Source organism: Dermacentor andersoni, chromosome 5 (genome assembly GCF_023375885.2).
Source record: "Dermacentor andersoni chromosome 5, qqDerAnde1_hic_scaffold, whole genome shotgun sequence".
NCBI classification, from domain to species: Eukaryota; Metazoa; Arthropoda; class Arachnida; order Ixodida; family Ixodidae; genus Dermacentor; species Dermacentor andersoni.
Window position 1 is genome coordinate 161,235,413 of NC_092818.1, and position 21,786 is coordinate 161,257,198.

General features: G+C 47.9%; 1 protein-coding gene across 1 annotated transcript in view; it reads right to left on the bottom strand.

Annotated features, from left to right (window-relative positions):
* Positions 1-21,786, bottom strand: part of LOC126532163 (carboxylesterase 5A-like) — a 29,488-nt gene that overhangs the window by 4,487 nt on the left and 3,215 nt on the right. Inside the window, exons 3-7 of the mRNA XM_055071219.2 lie at positions 20,450-20,914; positions 18,692-18,849; positions 17,597-17,852; positions 17,019-17,182; positions 13,227-13,538 (exon numbers count right to left, since the gene is read on the bottom strand). Of these exons, the coding sequence (XP_054927194.2) occupies positions 13,227-13,538; positions 17,019-17,182; positions 17,597-17,852; positions 18,692-18,849; positions 20,450-20,914 (1,355 nt within the window). The remainder of the gene's footprint in view (positions 1-13,226; positions 13,539-17,018; positions 17,183-17,596; positions 17,853-18,691; positions 18,850-20,449; positions 20,915-21,786) is intronic.

Below are 21,786 nucleotides of genomic sequence, written 5' to 3' on the forward strand. Positions count from 1 at the left end.
TAGTGTCTGGCAGAAAAAAATGTCATCCAATGGAGGCTGCATTGACACCATTGAAAGAAATTAGAAATGCACACGCAAAACAGTGTTGTGTGTGTATGTGCATTTCGGTCATGAAGCATGTTGTGCACTGTCTTTAGTCGCATGGATCACAAACTCCACCTACACCACAGTAATTGAGGCTCTTTTTTCTTTCAACTTCAGCCTCCAAGATGCTGCTCATATTTGTTCACCCTTTTGGACTCTATTGTCTCGGGACGCACAGGACAACATTGAGTGCGTCACCACTGGAGTAACATCAAGGGCCAAAACCCTCACAAGGGATGTTTTTGAACACTGAAACTATAACCGTGATTTGTTTACTTATTGAACTAACTTTTGCTTCACCATTTGCGTTTGCATGTTTGTCATGGCTTCATCATTTCTCTTTTCAGGAAGACGGACAAAATATAGATTATTGGTCTGCAAGCTGCCCACTCCAAGCCATAAGAAGCTCAACGGTCACCATAATGACAACAGGTCCTCTTGAACTATATGCCTCACCATGAAAAATTGCTAGTTTACCGGATAGAGGGGTGTGAGCCCTATCAGGAAAGCAACTGTCTACAGTTTCGTATCGTACCAAGGGGAATGCTAAAATTCTACATATAAGCTTACTTGCTTTTAAGGGCATTTTATGACGAATGGAGTAGTAATATGTTGAGTCCCAAGTTATTTCTTTTCTAGTCATTTTAGCCATGACTACCAGAAGAGAAACAATGTAGCAAGCTCCTACTTGCTGATGCGCAAGCTCTGTCATCGGCTCTTTGCAAATCAGCTTGATGGGCATTACCACGAGGGATCACATGCTCCCTTACAACAATAATTTGTTGCGTGAAAATGCAAAGAATTTTAAAATGATCAAATGCTCTCAATGCAATTTTGAGGAAATGGTACTTCATGATGACTGCAACTCTGGTGGTTACTCATTTAATAATTTAACTTTTTAAAAGGTTAAGATACCCTCATTGCCACGTGGCATTAAAGAGGGGAGTAAAGCAAACAAACAAACAAGTGCTGCGAGTTCTGGTAATATAGTAATTATCCTGATTATACAATGTTAGCTAATTATTTTGCAAAAATTTGTTATTGGTGATGGCTATGATACTTGAGAGAAGGTAGTTCCATTCCAGAGATGTACGGGGAACGAAATATTGAAAGGAAGACTTTGTGTAACATTAATCACTTCCTACCTTACTGTGATGATCGATGCAGTTTGAAATGTACAGAGGCCGCACTATGAAGTCATCGTAAAGTGTCATGTGATGGAAAATTTTTATGAAATAGTGAAAGACTGGCGTCTTTATGCGGTTAGTGGAATAAGTGCTAGGTTAGTTTTCATTGAGGTTATACTCGCAACATGGTTATAATGATAAAGAATGAAATGAGTAGTTATTTTTTACTAGTTCAAGTGAAATGTAATGAGATTAACGTGACCAGAATCCCATATTGCAGATGCATATTCAAGTTTCGAACGTAATAGGGTCTTGTAAAGCTGTAATTTACCTAGATGGTGCTTTGGAAAACTTGCGCCTTAAGTACGTGAGCTTATGATTAGCATTATTGATGACGTACTTTATATTAATGGTCCAATTTAAGTTATTTGTCATACCCCCCGTGGTTGGTCAGTGGCTATGGTGTTAGGCTGCTGAGCACGAGGTCGCGGGATCGAATCCTGGCCAAGGCGGCCGCATTTAGATGGGAGCGAAATGCGAAAACACCCGTGTACTTAGATTTAGGTGCACGTTAAAGAACCCCAGGTGGTCGAAATTTCTGGAGTCCTCCACTACGGCGTGCCTCATAATCAGAAAGTGGTTTTGGCACGTAAAACCCCATAATTTTAAGTTATTTATAATATTGTTACGTAGGAAGACGCAGACGAAAAGCTATGTACAAATATATTTACAAGGAAAATACGCTGCGCTTGGCCAAGAGGCAACAGCCCGCGCTAGCTTCTAATCGTCGTCGTCGTCTTCACACTGCTGGCCTTTCGTGATCGCGCATATTGTGCCGTAGCACTACCCCCGGCTGCAAAAGCGCCGTCCCGGAGCGACTAAAGATCGGACTCGGAAGCAGTGTAGTAGGCCTTGAGCCTACTGACGTGTACGACATCACTAGATGCCACAGGAGAGGACGAGGTTGAGGCCACAGGAGCAATTTCGTAAGTCACAGGCGTCACCTGGCGCAGCACGCGGTAGGGCCCTGTGTATCGCGAAAGGAGCTTCTCTGAAAGTCCGACGTGACGAGAGGGCGACCACAGGAGCACGAGCGCACCAGGTGAAAACTGTACGTCACGATGGCGGGCGTTGTACTGACACTGCTGAGTGGTCTGTGAGGCGGTCAGTCGAGCACGGGCAAGCTGGCGTGCATGGTCAGCGAGGGCGATGGCGTCGCGCGCATACTCGCTTGTTGAGACCGCAGCAGGAGGAAGTGCCGTGTCTAGGGGCAAGGTAGGTTCGCGACCGTACAGTAGATAAAAGGGAGAAAATCCGGCGGTGTCGTGCCGGGAAGAATTGTACGCAAATGTTACGTAAGGAAGGGCAATGTCCCAGTCGTGGTGGTCCTTGGAAACGTACTTGGCCAGCATATCGGTAAGAGTACGGTTTAACCGCTCTGTCAGGCCATTGGTTTGAGGATGGTATGAAGTAGTCAGTTTGTGTTGAATGGAGCAGGAACGCACAATGTCAGCGATAACTTTCGAGAGGAAGTTTCGACCACGGTCAGTAAGCAGCTGTCGCGGGGCGCCATGAAGCAAGATAATGTCACGCAAGAGAAAGTCCGCGACGTCAGTGGCGCAGCTGGTAGGGAGAGCCCGAGTGATAGCGTATCGGGTGGCGTAATCAGTCGCGACGGCTACCCATTTGTTCCCAGAAGATGACGTGGGAAAGGGACCGAGCAGGTCTAATCCAACACGAAAGAACGGTTCCACAGGGACGGTGATCGGCTGGAGATGACCGGCAGGTAGCACCTGAGGTGTCTTCCGACGCTGGCAGGGATCACAGGCAGCAACATAGCGTCGAACGGAGCGAGCGAGACCAGGCCAATAGAAGCGGCGGCGGACGCGGTCGTACGTGCGGGTTACCCCAAGATGTCCTGAAGTGGGTGCGTCATGCATCTCAAAGAGCACAGTCTGTCGTAGCTGTTTTGGCACGACAAGAAGAAGGTCAGAGCCGTCAGGGAGGAAGTTCCTTCGATACAGAATGCCACCCTGGAGGACATATCGGCGAACGGATGCGTCGGTAGGTGTAGAGCGCAGACGCTCGATAAGTGCTCGCAGCGATAGGTCTCGGTACTGCTCATCGGCGATGTTACCGAAGGCAGAGACAGAGAAAATGCCGTTGGGGCTACTACTGTCGGCGTCGTCAGGCTCGTCGACCGGGTAGCGAGACAGGCAGTCAGCGTCCTTGTGTAGTCGGCCAGATTTATAGGTGACAGTATACGAATATTCTTGGAGGCGTAAGGCCCAGCGACCAAGTCTTCCTGTAGGATCTTTCAGTGAGCATAACCAGCAAAGCGCGTGATGGTCTGTGACAACGGAAAAGGATCGGCCATATAAGTATGGGCGGAATTTCGCAACCGCCCAAACTAGGGCCAGACACTCACGCTCAGTGATGGAATAGTTGCGCTCCGCGGGTGAGAGGAGCCTGCTGGCGTAAGCGATAACACGGTCGTGGCCACGCTGGCGTTGTGCCAGTACTGCTCCAATTCCGTGACTGCTGGCATCAGTACGGACTTCGGTAGGCGCAGAAGGATCGAAATGGGCCAAAACGGGAGGCGTTGTGAGAATGTCGATTAGATGAGAGAATGCAGAGGCCTCGTTATCGCCCCACTGGAAAGGAGCGTCTTTCTTCAAAAGGTCGGTTAGTGGTCGTGCTATGGCGGCGAAATTTCTCACGAAACGGCGGAAGTACGAACAAAGGCCGATGAAGCTGCGCACATCCTTGACACACTTCGGAACAGGGAAGTGCGTAACAGCATGGATCTTGCCTGGGTCCGGTTGCACTCCGTTCGCGTCAACGAGATGTCCAAGGACGGTAATCTGGCGACGGCCGAATTGGCACTTCGATGCGTTGAGTTGCAGACCGGCTCGCCGAAAAACGTCCAGGACTGCTGAGAGGCGCTCGAGGTGCGTAGCGAACGTTGGGGAGAATACGATAACGTCGTCCAAGTAGCACAGGCACGTGGACCACTTGAAACCGTGAAGAAGGGAGTCCATCATGCGTTCAAAAGTGGCAGGGGCGTTACATAGACCGAACGGCATCACTTTGAATTGATAAAGACCGTCGGGTGTGACAAAAGCAGTCTTCTCGCGGTCGAGATCGTCCACGGCAATCTGCCAGTAGCCGGAGCGAAGGTCAATAGAAGAGAAATAGCGAGCACCGTGGAGGCAGTCAAGGGCGTCATCAATCCGAGGTAGGGGATACACGTCCTTTTTGGTAACCCTGTTAAGGTGCCGATAATCCACGCAAAAGCGCCATGAGCCATCCTTCTTTTTGACCAGTACTACAGGTGACGCCCATGGACTATATGATGGTTCAATAATGTTCTTGGCAAGCATTTTGCGAACTTCTGCGTGAATAACTTGACGCTCAGCTGGCGACACTCGATACGGGCGGCGATGAATAGGAGGGGCATCGCCGGTATTAATGCGATGTTTGACAGCTGTAGTTTGGGCTAAAGGACGATCGTTAAAGTCAAAAATATCGTGGTAGGAAAACAGAACGCGGTAGAGTTCACGAGCGTGCTCGGAGGGCAAGTCGGGGGCAATCATTTTCCGTAAGTCAGCGATGGTACAATTTGCCGACTGCGATGGTAGAGGAGTATCGGATGAAGTGTCGTCTACTGCAATGGATGCTACTGAGTGATCCTCGAATGAACAAAGCTGGGCCAAAGACATCCCACGTGGCAGCACTTGTGTCGTCAAGCCAAAGTTGACCACTGGCAGGCAGACGCAATTCGCCGTAATAGATAAAACTGTATGGGGTACTGTGATCCCATGTGTAAGGAGGACGTCTTGCATAGGAGCCGCGATGTAGTGACCGTCGGGGACTGGTGGGGATGACACTAGCTCAACGTAGGTCAGTGCCGAAGGTGGCAAGCGAACGAAGTCGGCGGAACTGAGGCGACTGGGGTGTGGTTCAGCAGGATCCAGAACAGGCAGGTCAAGGCGGAGAGTACTGGCGGAACAATCGATGAGAGCAGAATGTGCGGAAAGGAAGTCTAAGCCGAGGATGATGTCGTGGGGACAGTGGGCGATGACTGTGAATAGCACGATTGTTGAGCGATCGGCGAAGGAGACGCGGGCGGAACACATACCAATTACGGGGGCTGTTCCGCCATCGGCGACACGGACAACAGGCGTCGTGGCGGGCGTGATAATTTTCTTGAGCCGGTTACGAAGGTCAGCGCTCATTACGGACAAATGCGCCCCAGTGTCTATGAGAGCAGACACAGAAACACCGTCGACTTGCACGTCAAGAAGGTTCAGATGAGTGGGCAAAGTCAGTAGAGGATTTGGCGGCGTAGGGAGCAATGCAGCGTCACCTCGAGGCGCTGCATCGTCTAGTTTTCCGGCTGGGAGCGGCGTCCGAAGGGAGTCGGCGAATAGGCGCGACGGGGCTGGGGAGAGCGAGATTGTCGTCGTTGGGGCGAAGGCGAACGAGAATAGGGGCGGTTCGTTGCAGGAGAATCAGTGGCGGCATTATCGGAGCGTGCGGCATAGGGACGAGAAGGGCCACCTGAGGGGCGAGAGTAGGCAGTATAAGTAGGCCGGCTCGGGGAACTCCAGCGACTACGACAGTGCCGAGAAATGTGCCCGATTCGATGGCAGTGGAAACAAATAGGCTTGTCGTCAGCAGTGCGCCATTCAGATGGGTTGCGGAAACGTGGTGGGTAAGAAGATGCGGGACGGGGCGAAATCGAAGAAGCCGGGCGGGTATTAGGACGATGGGCCGAGCAGATGGTGTGAAGACCCATGTTTTCAAACTCCTGGCGGACAACTGCCTGGATCAGTGAGACCGTGACTGCAGATGTGTTGGTGGGACTGGAGTCGAAGGCAGCCGGATAGGCGGCCTCGATCTCACGCCGGACGATCCTGGTAACATCGGCAGTGTTGTTGGGACGAGGAGCGTCGGCACAGGAAGATGTCGCTGGGGTGTTGGGCAGACGGGCAAACTGCTGGTCAATACGTCGGCTTTTGGCGAGTTCCAGGCGGCGGCACTCTCTTATAACAGCATCCACCGTCGCTACGTTGTTGCAAACGAGCAAGTTGAAGGCGTCATCGGCAATGCCTTTGAGGATGTGGGAAACCTTGTCTGACTCAGTCATGTGGGTGTCAACTTTGCGGCACAGAGCCAAGACGTCCTGAATGTACGTGACATAGGGCTCTGTTGACGTCTGCACACGGCCGGAAAGCGCCTTCTGCGCGGCAAGTTGTTGACCGTAGGGGTTGCCGAACAAGTCTCGAAGCTGTGTCTTAAGTGAATCCCAACTGGTGAGCTCATCTTCGTGCGTGCGATACCAAACTCGAGGTGTGCCACCGAGGTAAAAGACCACGTTGGCGAGCATAATAGTAGGGTCCCACCGGTTATTGCGGCTGACGTGTTCATACAGGCTGATCCAGTCATCGACGTCTGCCCCATCTTGGCCCGAGAATACGCCAGGATCACGGGGAGCGGGGAGAGTGATGTAGGTCGTCGAAGTGGCAGCAGGTGTCGGAGCCGGCGGAGTCGGGTTGTCGTCGCCGGGAGCCATGAAGGAAGGCTCGACGTACCGTCCACTGCGAAGCTCCGTGACGAGGTACAGGGAACGTCCACCTCCACCAGATATGTTACGTAGGAAGACGCAGACGAAAAGCTATGTACAAATATATTTACAAGGAAAATACGCTGCGCTTGGCCAAGAGGCAACAGCCCGCGCTAGCTTCTAATCGTCGTCGTCGTCTTCACACTGCTGGCCTTTCGTGATCGCGCATATTGTGCCGTAGCAATATGTACAGCAAAACCTCTGTTACTCAGTTGAAGTGTTCATCTCCTTGCAACTTTTTTGCCTTGTTTGAACACACAAACCGAAATGTTTTTCAACATGAAGCTGTAAATTGCATTTTCCAAGGATCTGTGAGCATTAATTAGTCTTACTTAAATGTATATTTAGTGTCCCTATTTATGCACGTAATATTTGCAGAAGCCATTGTTAGCACTGTTGTCTCCATAACGTTCCTTGCTTTCCTACGAGTACGCCACTTGTGTCAAAGCCTTTACTACTGCACCTGAACACTAAATGTGCAGCAGAAGTATCTAGAGCAGACAATACCCGCTGTAAAATTTAGCATAACGTTTTTTTTCCTACACTACATGTCTCTCGCCAATGTGTCATGAAAACAGTGGGACAATGCTGCTTGAGCTCATCTGGCTGACAGTGTATATTTGCCGAGCACTTTTTATGTTTCTTTTTTAATCTAGCTCAAATCGTCAAATACAGACAATATACATATAGTATGAAACACGTCAAGCAGCACTGTATGCAACTACAAGTACGAGGGTAGCCCAGCATAAATATAGCTGGCTGAAGCTTCGCTCTCCCTGCTTTAGCAGCATGTTGAAGACGACAAGAAAACTTCGCTCGATTTCAGCTTTCAATTCCATTAAATAGATGGCCACCTGTGTTTCTGTGTGTTGTAAACTTAGTGACTGACAGCACTAAGTCCACCTGACCTGTATGAAATATGTGAGGATGTACTGCTCCATTCACCATTGACAATAAAGAATGTAAGCATACTTGTTTCAAGTGTTTTTTGCCAGTTGAGCCCTCTCACTTACCTGGCGACATAATAAAGATATCTGTAGTCATGTTAAAGTACCGTACACACGATTACTGCCCTGAAAGTGGTAACAAAATGCCCAAAACCAATGACCGAACAGCACGGCAAGCCCTACCAGCCTCTACAGCAGCGGCCATATTGCTCACTACATAATGGTGATGATATTAGTATGGTGGCTCTAGCCACCATAATATTAGGATGGATGCATGTATGTTATGAGTGTCCCCTTTGGAAAGGGGCAGTGGGTTGTGCCACCAAGTTCTTGCTATTATACTGCCTAATGTCCTACCTAGGTTAAAGAAAAAAAAGAACCCACGATGAATTTTTATAACCAAATTTTTTGCCCCCTACAGTCGGAACCCACGACAACGAAATACCGCAACAAAGAAATTCCCGCGACAACGAAACATTTTCGTATCCCCGGCGAACGCCCATAGGATTCAATGCATTTCGTACCTCTCGGCAACGAAATGTGCCGAAACGTAACTCCGCATATTGCGTAAGGCTAGCAGGCTCCAATATGTGCTCAAATGCGTTTGTTTTGCAATAAAATTGCGTAAAATACCACCACATTACACTTGTGTGGGCGCCACCATTTTTGTTCACAAGAACAACCAAGCGCCGGAAGCTATCAGTGCGCTGGAAACACGTCATGGCCGCCATCTTGTTTGTTGATCGCCTGTTCGAAGCGGCACCACGACCGGCACGCACGTTGCTACTGACATGTGACGACGGTGTTTGCACGCCTACCAGGCGAGATCGTTGTTCGAAACGCGCGTTCATTTTGCGTTCCCCGCGGTTGACGACTCGGCGAGGCCTAGGCCAGTCGCGTGAGGCGAGACTGAACGCAAACTGGACGCGCGTTTCGAACAACAATCCCCGATCGCGGCAGTGCACTGCGTAATGTGCGCCTCGGTGAGAAAAATGCATCAAAAACGAAGAAATCCACGTCCCACCTACGTGGAATTGTTTATGACGCTTGAGATGGCGGTCGCGGCATATGGAGTGTCACGCATGGGGCCATGATTGACCGATCATCCGGGAATACGCATCCCTTGCTTCAAGATCGCTGGTTTTGGTGCCACCTGACAGGCATCGTGTGCGGATTCTACGCCGGATGTAGATTTGCGCTAAAGGGCCTTTATCTCGATCCTATGCCTTCGCGTACACGAGATACGATCACTTTTGCGATCGGCACCGGCCGCGGCGGCGCCTACGGGCAACAGCGTGCGCTGGAGAAATGCTGCTGCATGCGCTGTTGCTCTGCGTCCGGTGCCGAGTTACGCAAAATCTCGGCAAGTGATCGCATCTCCGAAAGCAGCTGACCGAGAATTCAGCGCTACGGCAGTACTGCTAGTCGACGCATGCGGCACACTTTGTACTGTCAACAATGCGGTTCTATATCCTCGAGCAAAGCTTGCAAAGTAGGCTAACGGAATTTGGACAGTAAAGTTTTGTTCTGCGATGCATTACTTATCTGTGCTGTCTCTTTTCGCAACAACGAAATTCTCGCGACAGCGAATTTTTTCGCGTTTCCCGCCGATTTCGTTATTGCGAGGTTCAACTGTATTGTGAACTTTGCTTTTGTAGGTCTCTGTTTTTTGTCGGTTCCCTACTTTTCTTGCCCCAATCTTCCAATCATTTCTTACTAATCTCTACTTTGGACATGTTCACTTTCCCCTGCTATCGCTGAACCCAAGGGCTTCAAGGAGGCCAGTGGTGCCTAAATTGGCTGCTGGGCAGATATCTTCACATTCTAATAAAACGTGCTCCATCGTTTCCCTAGCTTTACCGCAGCAAGCACATGCTTCTTCTTCCTTCTTATATCTCGCTTTATAGGTGCGTGTTCTAAGGCATTCTGATCTCGCTTCGAAAAGTAATGAGCTTCCCTTTGAGTTATCATGAATTGTTTCTTTCCTGATTTCGTTTTTTTGTCTTAAGTAGTTACTCATGGCAGATTTCTTTTCCATTGCCGCCACCCATGAGATTATTTCAGCCTCTCTGACTTTCTGCTTGACGTTCTTTGTTGCTGTGTTGCTCCCCCTACAGGCCGCATACTTGCTGGTAAGCTTCCTAGTTCTTTTCCTCCACTGTGAATCAATGCTTTTCCTGTACAAGAATACCTCAACACTATCCCAGCCCATTTTCTTTCTTCGATATGCCACATCCATTCTTCATAATGAATTTTATTGTGAGCTTCCGTCACTTCAAAACTAGTCCAGCCCATATCACCCTGCACAGCTTCATTTGTAGCCTTCCCGTGAGTGCCCAGTGCGAGGTGTCTCACTGACCTTTCGTTGCCATCGAGTCCTAATTGTACCTCTGATTTCAAGCAAACAACCGCATTTCCAAAAGTAACTCCTGGAACTATTACACCTTTCCACATACCCCGGAGCACCTCGTACCTATTATATCCTCATAGCGCTCTGTGCTTCATTGTGGCTGCATTTCTCTTCCCCTTTTGATTTGTCAGCACCATCTCTCGGTCGTATACTTTATTTCATAATGCCACCGCTCCTCTTATTTCCGTTGCACTGTGGAAGGTAGTTTCCCTTCTCTAAGTTTGTATAGGTGCTCTGTGGTCAAGCTTTGAAGCACAAGAAGTTTCCAGCCAGTTGGCATACTACAACCGCCTACAACGCATGAGCAGGGACAGGTGGGCGAGATGTGCATTTCAGTACCTGTCGGCAATTGAACTCAGCTAGGCCATACGCACAGGTGGCGCGCCACACCATGTGGCAGCAGACACTCACCCAGCAGGACACCCTGGCTATCTATCACAATCATAGGAGTACTGTCCACCTGTACGACAAGAGCATCGGAAGCTCACTGCTCTTTGAGGCGAGAGCAGGAGCACTGCGAACGCTTACACGGCAACAAACAATCACCAAAAGTGTGTGCAGTGTGCTGTGTTGAGCATGTGGTAAGGTGGACGAAACAATTGAGCATATCGCACTCAAATGTGAACAAGTGGGTATACACCATCCCAAGATGTCTTGGGTGAAAGCACTCGGCTGTGAAGATACCTCTGGGCTGGTGCAGTCAGCGGCAGTTACATTGACAAAGCAATGCTGCAAAATGGTGGTGAAAAAACACCGAGGGCCAATCAACAGTAACAGCCACCAAAGGCATCAGTGTCGGACTGGTCGATATTGGATTCTATGTTGGATTCTTTGATATTGTTACAGTTACTCCACATTACTAATGATTTGTTTGCAGTTCTTGATAATAGTGGCCAGGTCGACATAATCTTTTTAGACTTTGAAAAAGCCTTTGACCGCATGTCGCATTCCACAAAGATATTAAAACTAAAGCATCTCTTTATGAGCGCATTCTGAGGCGGCTTGACTCTTACCTAACGCAACGCCAACAATATGTTCAAATAGGTGACTCTAAATCATCAATGCTTCCAGTCCTTTCAGGCGTACCTCAAGGGTCCGTCCTTGGACCATTACGTTTTCTTGTTTATCTGAATGATCTCTCATTTGACACTGCTGTACAATGCCGATTTTTCGCGGATGACTGCGTTATTTATCATGCAATTCAAACTAAAAATGATCAACTACTCTTAAGCAATTCTCTAACATCAATTTCTAACTGGTGCCAGACCTGGAAAATGAGCCTAAATATCACTAAGTGCTCCCAAATGACCGTAACAAAAAAGAAGAGTCCACTATCGCATGCATACAAAATTAACGACGTTGGCGTTACTCTTGTCTATACGTTTAAATATCTGGCGCTTGAAATATCTCGCGATTTAAGATGGAGTGCGCACATTAAAAACAGTTTCGTCAGCCTCAAAAAAACTATGGTTACTTCGGCAACGTCTGAAGTACTGTACAAGCAAGACAAAACTAGTTGGTTATACTTCACTGGTGCGTCCTCTACTTGAATATGGTGATGTCGTTTCGGACCCGCACACTAAGACTGATACAGATAGGCTGGAAAAAGTACAAAAAAATAAGAGCACTCAGGTTTATTTTTAATGCCTACGAAAGACGTGTCACTATCTGATCTCCGTTCAAGGTCTGGTCTTCCAACACTGGAGGAATGCCGTAAGCTACACCGTCTGAAGATGCTTTACACGATAGTCAACGGCCAAACTAAAATGAATTCGACAAATACAGTTTAACACGTGTAGAAGTACCCGCGGAAAGCACGAACTTACCCTTATTGTACTCCAGGCTAGAACTATCGCTTATCAATTTAAATTTTTTCCTAGAACGATAAGAGAATGGAACAGGTTTCCACAAGAGGTAACGAACAAGCGTACTGTCGACTCTTTCTTATCGGCTATTTCTCAGTTGTGAGCGAAGCACGCAATTCCTTTCGTACCGAATTTTTATTCAACTCGTGTCTTTAGTTTTAGAGATATTGCTCTGCACAGTAGCGTACAAGTATGATCTGTGTTGCACTGTGTGTGAGCTTGCTGTTTTCGAATTTTATTTTGACATTTTCTTTGCTTGTACAGTATCCCTTTTTATTTTCTATGTACCACTCCTGCTTTGGCTGCCAAAAAGCAGCTGGCAGTATTTTCAAATAAATAAAATAAATAAATATTGTGACTGTGCTTGTTTGCAATTTTTCCTTTTATTTTTTCTTAATGATTAATATTATTACTGCTAGGACATAACCTGTACATCTGCCTGTTACAAAGGAAATGTGCCATGCCATCATCATCATCATCTGCCGTCAATGTTTGATATCCATAAACTGTAATGTGTTTACACAAATTACCTATTCCTGTGTAGACACCTGGACTGATAGGGTCATGGATGGCAGAGTTCATGATCATCTGCGGTCAAGGTCTCTGACATCCGTAAACTGTAACGTGCTTACACAAATTGCCTCTTCTTGGATAGGTACCTTGACTGATAGGGTCATGGATGGCGAGTTTCCTACAAAAATTACTAGAGGAAACTCAGGCACTGCAGTCGTTCTACTACCATGTGAATGATGGTTATACATAGTCGTATCTAATCTTCGTGCTTGTGGCTTAAGACATTTTTGTGATGTTATCTTTCTAAATTCACGCATTTGTAGTTTTATAATCATAGGCATTTAGTCTCTGTGCATATTTGTAATCATTGCCAATTGTCGAGCTTATAGCATAATGTTCTGTCGCAAATGATCATTTTGTCAAGTCACAAAGGTGTTTGAAGCCTGAAGGACTAAGTTTAAACAAATCTCTGTACAGCTGTATGCTGGCTGAACGGTTATTCTTGCAGCTCCTTTAGTTACTAGTATAGGGTGCTAGAACACTAGTGCTAGAGTCACCTCTAGTAAGCTTTGTAGGAAACTGTAATGGATGGGGTAAACCGCAACCTTCTTGTGGAGCTCAAGAGAAGGATGGCAGTGCAACCACTCTCACCCAGATTTCGCGAAGTCACCCCAATGCTTCATTATTGTGTGAGAGAAGAGCATCTCGGATGGGAACAGCTGTGCGCCAAACACGGCGAGCACGTCGTCCAGCTGGGTAGCGTCCTTGTGGAGTGGCTTCAGCGACTTCATTGCCTCCGGCTGGTAATCGTACACGAAGTAGTTGACCCGGTTGCCGGCATCCGAGAAGAGGTTGGCGAACCGCTTCATCGGGCACACATACAACAGGTCACCCAGCAATTCCGAGGCCACATCAACAAAGTTTATCAATTGCTGCCCTTTCTCCGGGTTGGCCAGGTAGCACCTGTATGCGTAGGATTCCATATGAATTTTCTCATCTGATCAATATCTAATTGTCTGTGTGCTCACTGCATCAGTCACTGTGGTGACCTTTGCTTCCTTTCAAACACTCCATAGAAATACAACCCACTTGTACTTCACTGCCTGAAGCAGTGACCAGCTTCATTTACTTAGGAACTGGTCAACAACGGCAGACTGCTGCCTATTTGGCAAGGCTTAGGCCAAAGAACTCCAGTAGATGATAACACATTTCAGAATGCAGTGCTCCAGCGCTTGAAGTTTCCTGGAGGATAGGGGAAGCATCATGGTACATTAGTGCGAGTGAACGCAATGAACAGAATTAGGCAGGGCACACAGATAATCGTTGCGATGTAGGCACAGCAGCTACAACCATCTACTGCACTTACAGCGCTCTTAAAAAAAAAGACATTTTACAAAGAATGAGGCGAAAAGCACTGAGAGACACTAAATTAGTGTAGAGAAAGTATTATGTTCAGAACTATTTCATCTAATTTAGTGGTACATTACTAAAAAAGAAAATAAAGGCCAAGTTTACCTTTCTTTATTTAAATTTTGCGCCTTGAACTTCCACGCCTGTGCATCAGTGTGACATGAATTTCAAATTATTTTCTTGTATTTGGGCCGTCTAATGTTCTCGAAACTCACTAAGTTCGGTTTCTGGCTTCTTTGAAAAAACGCAATGTAGCCCGTACTTATTATTAAAAAAAACTAGGCTCAAACCTACGCTGTCAAAATCCATGACGTCACAGCGAGCCGGTGCGGTAAAATCAAGTCCAGCTGGATTGAAACATTAGCTTTTGTAATAACGAATTCATCATTCGTAGCGAGAACATAACTTTTGCACGCGAGAGAATAGTGAAAACTAAATTGGAGTGGTGCTGCCTGTTTTGGACCAGGGTGCCGAACCAAACCTGTACCTAAATCAAAAACCACACCCGAACCACAGTTCTGTCCGGAACTGAACCTGAATCCTAATTTGAACCTGAACCTGAACCCTAATTTTTGAAACGTGCCTGATTACGAACCGAAAAATGTAATGGTTACCGGTTCGGCACGAAACAGTTCAAGCAGCAGGTGCTCATAGTTTGCACAATTCTTTGTATAACTACTACAATTGGCGCACCCTGTTAAGAACGGCCAGCTGCAGTGCAAGTTTGCCACCAAGTTGCGACTGTGGAAGCAACATCTCGGGAGCATCGCCGCCAACCTCTAGCCACAGCGTGACTAAATCGACTTTGTGTCGGGGAACAAGACGCGCATCCCCCACTCTCCGTCGCTTCAGCTAGGATGCGTTCGATGAAGCAGGCTTTGTGCTGAAACCGCCGCCAACCTCTAGCCTCATCGCCGTTGTGACGGAATGAGTTCGGCGGCCAACTATTGTTCCCAAACTCCCCAACGCGGACCTGATCTGCTACGGGTGCGCGAGTTGCCGCGGGAACACCGTTTTGCGCTGCTTCCCACGCACCGACCAAGACTCAAGACAACGTGCTACCCGGAACGGCGCCGAGTTCTACGGCGCCCCTCTGACGTCGGCTCCGGACCTTCGCACGTGTGTGCATGTGTGTGTGTAGACCGTCCTGCGGGGAGGCGGATAGTTTGCGATGACTAAACGAACGTTCGCATCACCTTGTATCGCGGGAGGACCGAGTGTTTAAAAACTGCTGTTGTGCGGATGCTCGACACACTTCTCTTAAGCTGTCATGTTGGACTGAGACTCTCTCTCAAGCAGTCATGTTAGTCTGATGTACTTTCTCAAACAGTCATGTTAGACAGATATAAATACTGTAAATAAACCCATATTCCTCGTTCTCGATGAGAAGCAGTCCTTCCCTTCATCAACGTCCTCAGCGTGGATAAGTTGGACGACGGCATGGGCCAGCTACCTTCTAATTCATGCCCGACTCCCATCTTGACAACGGATCACGAGCGATGGGATTGAGCGGGCTGTCGCAAACCGTTAGAAATCTTTCCTTCTCCGAACCGCAACGAAATAGAAGTGCATTGAAACCAACCAAACCGTTTTTTTTCTCTCTTTATTCGACACACTACTGGGCAATGGTGCCTCTCATGTGACGTCAGCACTAGCCGATTCACAGAGGGCGGTAGAGGGAGGTCAGGCGAGGATTACGTTAACTTGGTCATTTTGACGCGGGCGATTAAAATGGATGAGTAACACCGGTACTTGCGGCGGCAATTTTCTACTGAACAAGGACACACAGAAAACGCAGTATACTTCTAGGCAAAGAATCTATCGATATAATTTAACTTAATATTTTCCTTTTGTGTCCCTTTGAGGTGATGTTGCCACACGTCTAGATTTAGCGCCCTTTTTTGGCCCGTGGCCGCTCGGTGAAAACACCATCCTGTGCGTTCTTATCGGGTGGCTGTGCTTGGCCTGTCAAGCCTCCTGTCATGGTAAAAGGTAGCTTTTCGTTGAAACGTAACTTGCTACTGACCAACATTTACACGGGCACAGAAAATGACATTAATGTGCTAATGCCTTAAATTTTAGTGGCATTAGCGTGATGTCAAAACGTAAGAAACCCAATGTATTTTTCTTGAATGTCATTCGTTATATAATGCGTTCGCCAGAACTAATTCGACTGAAATGCGTACTCACGATGCCCTATCTTGTGCACTGCAGTATAATTTAAGCATTCAAAACAGTCTCTATCATGTGAAAAGTAATTTATACATAACTATCAACTGCAGCACGCTCACCTGAGGAAGTTATCAGAGTACAACTTCTGAGTTGTACTCTAAGAACTTTCTCAGGTAAGTGCTTGAATGGTTTTGATGGGGCAGGCGCCATTTTGCTTTTGGGCTTCATGTTTTACATGCAACGGCCGAAGTTGCTATGGCCGGTTGCAACATTGTAAAAGACACTGACAAAGTCCTGCTAATGACATGATAGTAGTGGCGTCACTCGGCTTCCCGCCACACAGTGCCTCTGCTGGGCGTGTCACTCCCTGCCCTCCCCTTTTCTCTTGCAACTGCCCATTTCTTGATGCATTTTGTATATAATGAATGTGAAGTAACTTAAGAGAGCAACGCTATTATTTTTTCTTGTAATTCGACATTTATTTACGTAATAAAAAAATGACAATATGGTGGCAGTTTGACATGTGTCAAATTTTGTAAGCATTCTATAATTTATTCCCCTGTACCCTTCAATCTCTGATCCCACAGTTAGCAGAAGATATTATATATTAGAATGGACACCAAATAAACAATGCCCTGCATGACACAAGCAGTGCTTGTAGAAAAATATTACTGTTCTTTTTAACTGGAAACAGTTACTTAGTGGCGACCGCAGCACAGTCGCCACTCAGCGGGCTTCAACCGGAGTGGTCCACCTCTCCCACGGCCGCCTCGATCACGCGCGCACGGATTAACTTTGCATTCACTTAAGGGAGATACGTTATGTGCGGAAACAGAAACTATATGTTCGCCTCGAGCATACTTGATGATCTTCTCCAGGTGCGGGATATGATAGGGCTCTAGGTACTTGATCAGCCTTTGGGTAATCTCATCCCTGCTGGTGCTGTGCAGTTCCTTGTAGCTCAGGTTCCGGAACTCGTGCGCCACCAGCATCCCGCCTTCGTTCCGCACGTTGCCCACAAGCACCTGCGATGCAGACACGAATATATGCGTTTAAGGAGGGCACGGTTGGGACGATACTAAGCTTAAGTTGTGCTACACAGGTAACTGGAAAAAAAAAGAAAAGTAGCACAGACGGAACCAGGACACTAAACGAACTGCGCAATCGTACATATTACGCAGCGCGTTACGGACTAAAACAACAAACGATACGCACACAGCGCTAACTCGCAATCTTATTGCGTAAACTCGAGACCATTTTTACATGTGGTCACGGGTCAGTTACATGTTGCGCTACTTGGGTTATTGGAAACCAAGGCGAATGGTAGACTGGACAGGGCACGAAAGCCTCGGAAGCGCGCAACGAATTGCGCACTTCGTGCTAACGCGACCGTAGTAACGCTCGGTACTGCGTGGCCGGTGCAGCTATGGCCTCCGTACCTGAGCGCTGTGTCCCGTGGACTGCGACAGCATGGTCTCGTACGGCAGGGGCATGAACGAATCGTGCGTTATCGGGTAGTGTCCCTCGGTGAGCGCTGGGCGCAGACGCTCTGTGGGCGTTATGTGCACGCAAGCGACCGCGGAGGCCAGGTCCACCCTTGAATCCTCCGCGCCCTTGACGCATTGGGCTCGCTGCGCCACCTCCTCGATCGGGTCCTGGCTCGAACGGTCCGGGTAAGGCATCAGCGGAGAACCGCTGCGAGGGCACGCGCAACGCACAAGCGTAGCTAAGTTGTAAACGAGTCTGTCGTAACCGCGTCATGTGCTGTCCCCGAAAAAGAAAAAAAGGAGTAGAAAGAAAAGCGGAAACTATCAAAGCTAATTATCAAAGTAAGTGAATATATTTCTGACCCCGCTAATTATTCGTGTAACTTTGTGGGTCACTACAATGCATCGGACGAATCAGCACGACTACAAGCAGTCATACTTTAATTCCATTTGTCTGATTAAAACACATGATGCAACAGTGTGCTTATGGATAAGTAAAGCAAAAATTTTAACGGCCATTCAAGATTCCATTTTTTTAAATTTGAAAGCTTTTCACTTATAGTTATGTTCAGATGTTATCAAACCACACATGGGCTTCCACTGCACTGCTTCTTCCCCCCCCCCCTCCTCACCCACCCCACTACTGCGGAAATCGCAGAACGCCTTGGTGTTACGTGCAAAGTGCGATGGAACGAAAAAAAAAAATGTTAGGGGCAACGTTAAGAGACGGAAATATATCGGTGTGGATCAGAGAGCAAACGGCAATAGCCGATATTCTAGTTGACAGTAAGAGAGAGAGAGAGAGAAAAAAAAAATGAGCTGGGTAGGTCATGTAATGCGTAGGGTACATAATCGGTGTACCACTAGAGTTACAGAATGGGTGCCAAGGGAAGGGAAGCGCAGTCGAGGACGGCAGAAAAGTAGGTGGGGTGATGAAATTGGAGTTCGCGGGAAGGGGCCTTCTTCCTGCAGTGGACTTAAAGATAGGCTGATCATACGGTCTGATATATTACAAGCAGGCAAGAGTGCCGTACGTGCATCCTATACCTGTGCAGTATGGCGCGTCTGGTGAAACCTCGCGTCATGGGAGACAGTAGGTGGTAGCCGGCGGCCACCGCGCCTCCCCCAACGCCCATGAGGATGATGTTGTGCGGATTGCCGCCGAAGCTGAAGATGTTGTCGCGTACCCAGCGAAGCATTATGGCCTGACGGTCCAAGTGCAGGCAGCAAAACAGAAAGGTGAAGAGAGCTTAAAGAGGCACTAAAATGAAGAATTAAACCGAGAAGCGTCTGTTTCTCGGAGGAAAATTACTAGGTGTGTAACTGTATGCAATTGAAGCACGTTATAGTTAGCGGCGCTTCTCGACCGAATGAAGTTGCATTTGTTCGCTGAGAGTGAAGAGCTAAGTGACGTCAAGCACTGAGTACTCCTTGCCAAGCATGAGCTAGGAGTACTCAGGAGTACTGCGCCTTGCGTACTCTGTATACGCAAGGTGCAGCTTAGAGGATTGCGTCTTCTTCATTTCAAGCAGTTAATGGCAGCACGCTGTTAGAGCTTCCTTTGCCGTGACAGCGAAGAAAAGCGAGCCCAAACAACTTTCGAATTTCGCACCTAAACGCGCTGCTTATGACGTAAGTGAGACGTGGCGGGTTTCAGTGCATTTACGCGTGCTCGGGACGTATTTACGCCGTTAAAGGTAAAATCGGACAGAACTTATCTACGATGGCTATCCTAGTATGCGAATATTCTAAATGCATCGTGTATGAAGTCCATACTGCAGCAGTGGTCCTCTCGCGCTTGCCATTGAACACGCTGTGCCTTCTGGTGGCGCCGCCGTGAAGTCCACAAATGCCCAGTGGTAATTATACGCAATGGCACGTACGCACGTGAACGGCCCCTATGTTTAGACTGCACTATCTTAGGGATCGGCCCACATTATTAAACTGAGCTGTCTCCGGGTCTGGCCCATGTTTTTGGTGGTATAGATATAGGTAGCTAGACAGCCGGAAAGAAATCTGGTCTCACGATGCCAAGAACGCTATTCGCATTAAAAATGACCACGTTGAGTGTTCGCTCATTGTCGCACACAGTGCGACCTTGCGATACCGATAAATCATCAGCTTTGTTAAAACGCTGTCCAAATTCATTACATCATAAGTCGCTGTAGCGGGAAGTTCCAGGAGTGTCGCCACCTGCCTCTTCCTTGGGTCCTGGCAGCTCCTTAGGTCATGCTTTCTCTTTTTTTTTCTTTTTTAGAACTGTCTGCGCCCATGCGGACCATCGTAATAAGAGCTGAAGAGTTTGTGCAGTCCGTACGTAGGTTTCTCATATAGGCTTAAAGGCAAATTTGCAAGGGCACGCCGAATTCAAGCAGAAGTGCTTTTTTCTTTTCGTCTGCATTGTGGACCATTCAGAATCGGAGACGTTCGTTAGAATGGAAGCATGCTCACAACATCCGCCGCCGTAACTCACTGGCCATGACGTGTTCGATCTCGGCCGCGGCCGCCGCATTTTGATAGCTGCCGAATGGAAAAAAAAAAAAGAAAACGCGCGTCGACCGTGCTTTGGGTGCAAGTTAAAGATACCGAGGTGGACAGGATTAATCCGGAGCTCTCCATTACGGTGTTCCTCACAACACACTGCAGTTGCGGGACGTTATACCCCATAATTTAATTTAGTGTGCTCAGGACCTCGTAATAAAGTTTGTTTCTCGAAATAGGAAGTACCTCGACGCTGTCGCAGAGCTATCCCATGCGCTGCCTAGTTCTTTATATAGTGTCATGCTCGCTGCTAAACTTTGTCACCTGGTCCAGGAGTCCCATGTTGCCTGCCGCTCGCTGCTTTCCGCTGCGCATGAATCCCAGCGCGCCCAGCCGGTAGTTGGGCACCACGACCACCACGCCGGTCTGGTTGACGAAGTGGCGCGGGTCGGAGAAGAAGTACGAGTTGCCGCCGTTGGCGAAGTTCAAGTCGATGAGCGCCACAAGGACGGCGCTGTGTCCCGCGGCCCCGAGGCCCCCGATGCCCCTGAGCTGCTCGTAGGCAGAGCTCGTCGTGGGCGTGTAGATGTCCAGATGCAGGCAGTCCTCGGACGCGTTGGACGCATCGATCAAGGTGATGTTGCCGTAGTACAGGTTGTGTTGCACGCACGGGTAGCGCGGGTTGCGGCCGTCGAGCGACAGCGAGCCCGCGGGCATGGGCTCTGGCCGCCGGAATCGGTAGTAGCCCATGGGAGGCTTGGCGTACGGAACGCCGTAGAACGCGGACACCTGCGCGCGAGAACACGTGGCGAGTCTTTTCTAGGCATACTTTGGTCGTGGCGCGCATTACGTTTCGTGAAAAGGGACAGAAAAAAAGAAGACAGTGAAGCGCCGAGACAGACTCGCGGGCTACCTGGTTCGTGGCCTCCGAGATTGCTCCGGTGCGCTGGAGCATTCTCGGAGGCCACGCCTTGCAGGTTGGCTGATAAGCGCGCTGCCATATCGAAGACACCAAAGACAAATACACCCAGGAGCAAATATTCACAAAATGATGAGGTATGTGCGGTTGTATTGACTTTCCGCAAATGAACACTCCATTCTTCCTATTTTTCTTGGCGCCAGTCCTATCCCTGCAAGCTTTTCCTGTAATTATCTTGGTATACAAGTAGGCAGAAATCTTACATTTATTGAGCAAATAACAAATGCAAAAGAGAAGATTATCTACGGGATTAGGATACTTCTAAAGGCACCTAACATATTTAACCATCAAATATTACTATCCTTATACTTTTCATTTATTCATTCCCAGATTAACTACTTCGTTACCCGTTGGGGAAACACTTACGTAGCCCATTTAATCTAATTGTAAATCCTACAGAATCAGGCTGTTAGGATAATTACATTTAGCCCATACAACCACGAAGCCGCATATCTTTTACGAAGTAACCACATTCTTTCAGTCACACAACTCGTTAAATATAATGATTGGTACTTTTTTTCCCATCAAATCAATTATACACGATGCGACAGCTTGGTACCACAATCTCCTCTAATAAATAGCAATATTACCAGGTTTGCAATAAATAGGAACTTCATTTTATTCAAACTATATACTAAATATGGCAAGCAGAGCGTCCATTTTTCATCTGTCGCATTCTGGA